The sequence below is a fragment of the Camelus ferus genome, chromosome 10 (genome assembly GCF_009834535.1).
Source record: "Camelus ferus isolate YT-003-E chromosome 10, BCGSAC_Cfer_1.0, whole genome shotgun sequence".
In the NCBI taxonomy this organism is placed as follows: Eukaryota; Metazoa; Chordata; class Mammalia; order Artiodactyla; family Camelidae; genus Camelus; species Camelus ferus.
The window spans coordinates 59,241,523-59,247,841 of record NC_045705.1 but is presented as its reverse complement, the minus strand read 5'-3'; the positions used below and the strand labels follow the sequence as shown (position 1 = coordinate 59,247,841).

General features: G+C 40.0%; 1 protein-coding gene across 2 annotated transcripts in view; it reads right to left on the bottom strand.

Moving 5' to 3' along the window:
* Window positions 1-554: 554 nt before the first annotated feature.
* POLD3 (DNA polymerase delta 3, accessory subunit) overlaps window positions 555-6,319 on the bottom strand; it is a 44,646-nt gene continuing 38,881 nt past the window's right edge. The window contains exon 12 of one of the 2 annotated variants that reach the window (XM_006181583.3): window positions 555-1,358. In XM_006181583.3, the coding sequence (XP_006181645.2) occupies window positions 1,159-1,358 (200 nt within the window). In that variant the 3' untranslated portion in view covers window positions 555-1,158. The remainder of the gene's footprint in view (window positions 1,359-6,319) is intronic. The other variant, XM_032489350.1, reaches the window with a different exon arrangement.

The following is a 6,319-nucleotide window of genomic DNA, read 5'->3' as shown; positions in this document are numbered from 1 at the left end:
ATAGATGATTTTCCATAAGTAACACATGAAAATTTTAGATCTACCAATGACTCAGTCTCTCCTTACCTTCCTGGGGAACCTGTACTTCTAGGCACGTGGGGGAGTTAAAAATACAGAGGAGCAACATCTGTAGATAATGTGCTTTATCTCTTCCTTGTTACCTTCCTGGAAAATTGTTTCTGAACATTTGGGTTCCTTGAAAAGGAGAAATTTTACTCAGCTGTTGTATACTGTAGGTAAGAAGGGATTTCTCTTTTTAGCCTTTGTTTCATTGTATGGGTTTCCCTCTCCAGGTATTGAGAGTGGGAAAGGGAGAGAGGGGAGTAGACAAAAGTCACAAAGAGCAGTCAGTATAAAGCACCTCCCATGTCAGCAACATGACAAGTCCTCGAATATCATCAATGCTGACTCTAAGTAATTTCTGGTGGAGTGGAATACATCATTACGTTTCTATTTGTGCTCTGCCGGAGGCTTTTCCCTAACCACTAACTGCAAGTAAAGGTCTAGAGAGTAAGCTTTTGTGAAAGTGCTAGAACACAAGTAATGTGCTGGTCTGTAGCCAGGTGTCGATGTACTTTATAATGGAGGAAAAGAGGATTACAGGGAGATTTTTGTTTCAGCCTTTAGTCCAACCAAGATTTAAAAGACTTACAGAAAACGCTTCACACAGAAGTGTGGTAGTGGGGAAGGGATGCTGGGGAAATGGTAAATGTATCCTGTAAAATTCGGGGATAAAAGAATATCCACACAAGTCCACAGAATACAACAGAACGAGGAGGATCACTTCCTGAGCCATAAACAGATGGATCAGGGTGTAGGGTGAGTAGGGTGCAGTGGATTAGCCACGAAATGGCTTCAGTGATAATTCTGAAACCTGTTCCAATTTATCTTTGGAGTGAATTCTGGACAGGTCAAAGATTGTGCTTAAAAAAATGTCATGAGAAGATAACAACTTTCAAAATATTCCTTTGCCTCTTGCTTCCAGGTGATTTCCTTTTGGCTGAAAACCAGAAGCCGTATAAACCTTACAGAATGGAAGAAGTCTTTTGATACAGGCGAGGTGAGGCGCTGGATGAACTTACACAGTAAGCGAGAGTCGGTATGTCTTGGTCTTGTCCCTTGACCACTCGACGTCTCTGATTTAACAGAGATGGCAGTTCACTTCCTCTGGAAGAAGCCAGTAATGGACACCTGTCTATTGCCTTTGCCCAGAGAAGCAGTCCCTTTCTTTGGACCCTTTCGTTCCTCTCTGGGTTCCTTTTTCACCGTTGTGGTAGGGGGTCTGTGGACGGAAGTCTTCATCTTCAGCTCCTCTTCACTATCTGTGCAGGATTCACTCTCAAAGACTTTTTCAGTCACTGGTAGAACAAGGGAAAAATGGGATATGAGAAGGCTGAGTCATTTAGAACACCACTCTATCAAGAGAATGAGATGTCTAAGAAAAGAGAGAGAGAATGAGACGTCTGGTTCACCACAATCCCCTCAGACCCATTGATCGAGGCAGGTGTGCTCACTTTCCACCACCGCTTCCTCCCGCTGGGCGATCAAATCCCACCTCAGATAGGAAGTAGTATTTTGAGCCCAAACAACCTCTAGCTGGGGCTCAGAATCAACATTCACCCTTACTCCCTCAATGCTATGTCCCTTGCCCTGAAATGGGCCCTGTCATTTGACAGTTCAAATGCTGCAGTTGGGCACTGGTCTCTGCTGGCTAACGTCTTGAGCTCTAGTTCTTCCTCCATGCTTTGACTGACTTCTTCAGCCTCACCTCCCAGGCCCACAGCACCTGTCATTTCCATCACTGGTTTTCCTGGTCTTAATCTCTGCTCCACTACCAGTCCCCCTCCTGTCTAGCCAGATTCACTGCCAGGGACCCTCCTGGCTAGCCCTACCTGATGTTACCGGCTCTCTGCACATCTGAAGTACAGAGAACTGGAGATTAGTTACTTGGTTGTTCAGTTCTTGGTCCTAAGTGACCCAAGATTTGCTAGTGGTCTACATTGGAAGATAACTGTCCCAAGCATACTCAATCAGATGACAAACTTGATGGTTTTAAGGAAGGAAAATGATAAAATCAGAAAGTTACCACTGTGCTTACTTCCTATCAGCCAAAGGCTTATTTGTCTTTTCTCTTGTCAATAAAATTCACTGAACCCTCCAGACTGGAAACTTAAAAAAAAAAAAGAAATACCAGTGAGGAGTCACCATAAGCCCCAAAGGGCACAGGCACAGATAATGGCTTCCTAGATAATGATGTCCCAGAACTGATGAGGGTCTCTCCAATACAACTGCAGCGCACACACCAACCGCAAGAAACTACAATGCCACCTTCCTGTGACTTTAGAGAGCTGCAGCAGCTGTATAATCAGTTATCTAAATTCTTTCTCATCCTTCCTGGTTGCAGCAAATGATGGGAAAAGTAAAGGAAAATATCTTTTCTTAGCTGAACAGAGTAGCCTAATATGCATAATAAATACTCAAATGAGTCAAGTGAAAAGTATTTTTTCCCATTAATGAACAATGATAGTTTTAGGCTCTTAATTATTGATCATTTCTTTCTAATAAAATATATCCATCATCACAGCAGTATTTTTTTGGATCTGCCTCCTAGAGTAAAGGAAATAAACGCAAAAATAAACAAATGGAACCTAATTAAACTCAAACGCTTCTGTCCCACAAAGGGAACCATAAACAAAACAAAAAGATAACCTACAGAATGGGAGAAAGTACTTGCAAATGATGCAACCAACATGGAATTAATTTCCAAAATACACAAACAGCTCATTCAGTTCAATATCAAAAAACCAAACAACCCCATCAAAAAATGTGCAGGAGCTCTAAATAGAAATTTCTTCAAAGAAGATATATAGATAGCCAACAGGCACATGAAAAGATGCTCAACATCACTATTTATTAGAGAAATGCAAATCAAAACCACGAGGTATCACCTCACACCAGTCAGAATGGCCACCATCAAAAAGTCTGCAAATAAGAAATGCTAGAGAGGGTGTGGAGAAAAGGGAACCCTCTTTACACTGTTGGTGGGAATATAACTGGTGTAGCCACTATGAAGAATAGTATGGAGGTTCCTTAAAAAAACTAAAAATAAAGTTACATTATGACCCAGCAATCTCACTCCTGGGCATATATCCAGAAAAGATGAAACCTCTAATTCAAAAAGATAAATACACCCCAATGTTCAAAGCAGTATTTACAATAGCTACATGTAAACAACCTAAATGTCCATCAAAAGGAGTGGATAAAGAAGATGTGTGTGTGTGTGTGTGTGTGTGTACGTTGTGTACACACACACATATAAACACACAAACACCTACATACATACAACAGAATATTACTCAGCCGTAAAAATGAAATAATGCCATTTGCAGCAACATAGGTGGAGCTAAAGATTACCATACTAAGTGAAGAAAGTCAAAGACAAATATCATATGATACCACTTATATGTAAAATTTTTTAAAATGACACAAGCAAATTTATTTACAGAACAGAGATAGACTCAGACATAAAAAACAAATTTATGGTTACCAAAGGAAAAAGTAGTGGGAGGAATAAGGAGTTTGGGATTAACAGATACACACCACTATATATAAAATAGATAAGCAACAAGGACCTACTATATAGCACAGGGAACTATATTCAATATCTTGTGATAACCTATAATGGAAGAGTCTGAAAAAGAATATATTATATAAAACTGAATCACTTTGCTGTACACCTGAAACAACACTGTAAATCGACTATACTTCAAACAAAAAATATATATCCGTCAAACTGTTCTAGAGGCATAGGCTTTGGGATCAAATACACCTGTGTTCTAATATCTTGTCTGTCACTTATATAATTTCAAACTTTAACATGTAATCTGAATTACTTGAAGGCTTGTTTAAACACAGACTGCTGGGTTTTATTTCCAGAGTTTTAGATTCAGTAGGTCTGGGGTGACACCAGGAATCTGCTTTTCTCACAGTGTTCCCAGGTGCTGCTGCTGCTGCTGCAGGTCAGGGGCCACACCTGAAGAATCGCTGTTTCTTTCCTCCCCTGTAAAATGGTGATACATTGCCTCACAGGACACACCCAGAAATCTGTGGCAAGCACTCTTCAGTGCTATTTTTACCCCTCACAATGAGCCAAGCTGGAGGTCAACTGGCTATTGCCAGTGGAGTATTTTCCAGGAGCATCCATGTTGCTGCAAATGGCATTATGTTGTCAGTTTTTATGGCTGAGTAGTATTCAATTGTATAAATATACCACATCTTCTTTATCCAGTCACCTGTTGATGGACATTTAGGCTGTTTCCATGTTTTGGCTATTGTAAATAGTGCTGCTATGAACATTGGGGTGCAGGTGTCATCCTGAAGTAGGGTTCCTTCTGGATACAAGCCCAGGAGTGGGATTCCTGGGTCATATGGTAAGTCTATTCCTAGTCTTTTGAGGAATCTCCACACTGTTTTCCATAGTGGCTGCACCAAACTGCATTCCCACCAGCAGTGTAGGAGGGTTCCCCTTTGAGTATTCCTTCAGTTTATCCATTTAATCCTACTATGGTCAGATAATTAATGGTCCCCACCCTAAGAGTTCCCAGGATTTGCCATTACTTTCAAGAGCCTAGAATTCACTTTGGCTGACTCCTGCCAACTTAGAGGCTAAAAAAACACTAGTAAGCTTTAAATATACATTAAGCATTCTTGAAGGCCTAAGGCTCCACAGACCAGAGGCATCAGAATATCCCATGAGCTCACTAGAAACACAGAATCTCAGGTCCTACCCCAGGCCTACTGAATCAGAATGTGAATTTTACCCAGATCTTCAAGTAACGCATATATTCAGCAAAGTTTGAGAAGTGTTGAGATATTTAAGGAATTTCCATGGCATACCTATTAGTTCAACAATTATGATCCCAGAAAACCATTCCCATCCTGATGCAATTTCAAAAGCATTATGTAACTGAATTATTGGAACAAAATTATGTGCTGTTATTTACTCAATATCTCAAATTAGGGAAGTCTGAAGAGCCATCTACAAATAAAGAAATGACTTACTATTAGTTGTTGGTATAAGACTTGCTCCCCCATAAGCTATATTCTGTGTTCAAATGGCAGTATGCCTATAATATTAAACTCCAGTATCAATTAGCTCATTATTACTAATCACTGGTTATCTCATTGCCAATTTAGTGTGATGCATTGCTTGAGGGAGTTAAAAACCAGTTCTGGCAGCACTAACAGAATTTCTTAACCAGAACACTTGGTATATACCCTAAAAGCTAAAAGGAGCATTTCTATATTCAAAGCTGTAGCTACTTCAAACTACAGAACAAAGGAGATTTCAACTTAAAAATACAGGACCTCTATTTTAGCTGAACAACATGCCACCTTTCTGGGCTGCCATAAAAAAAAAAGCCTAGTTTGCATGGGTAAGAAGAATTCTTTTCCATTCAACTGTTTTGCTCTTAGAAATCTACACTGTCCAGAAGTCCACCCCAAACTTATCCCAGGGGCCCAACTCCCCAGTCCCTGCAGTAAACTCACAGAAAGGGAAAGGTCAGCTTTTTAAACCCACACACCAGTTCTGATTCAGCACAGGACAGGACAAGCCCCCTGTGCTGGTACATTTGGAACAGTCTGAGCAAAGAGAGGAAAGCAGAACTCCTTTGTTGGTAGCAGGAGCCAAGATTCATTAGGTCGAGCTTGGACTAAAAACCTTTAAAAAAAAAAAAAAGTGCTATGTGAGCACAGTTTTCATTGTTGCATCCAAGGCTCTTAATAGTCCTGTCTGGAGAGTTCATATCCCACACCTGGCCAAAACTTAAGTATTATGTTTTGAACAAAGCAATAGGTAATTAGCTACAAATTCCCAATTAATTCTCATATAGGTATTTTTGACACTTTTCTTTTGAGGTAGGAGGAAAAAACTGGCATTGATGCTTTTGTCCTCTTAAACTTAAGAGAAAAAAATAAGAAATTCAACAGTAAATACATATATTACCACCAACAGTCAAACCAAGAGGCTTGAAATTCACTATTAGAAGACAAAGTGAAAACAAACAAAACAAAAAAAGACTAAGATTCAGAATTCATAGGCTCATTAGAAACTTGGCACTGAAAAGACAGAATTTCCCTGTGTAAGTAATTTATTCCCTAATCATGCTACAATTAAGATGGCAGAGGCCTTTTCACAGGAGTGGGAGGTGGAGAATAGTGGGACAGGGCTCAAGACCGATGTCTTCACAGGTTTTAACAATCACATTGCTGCCGAGGAAAAGTTGATGTTCAGAGTCAATCAACATTTTCAAGACAA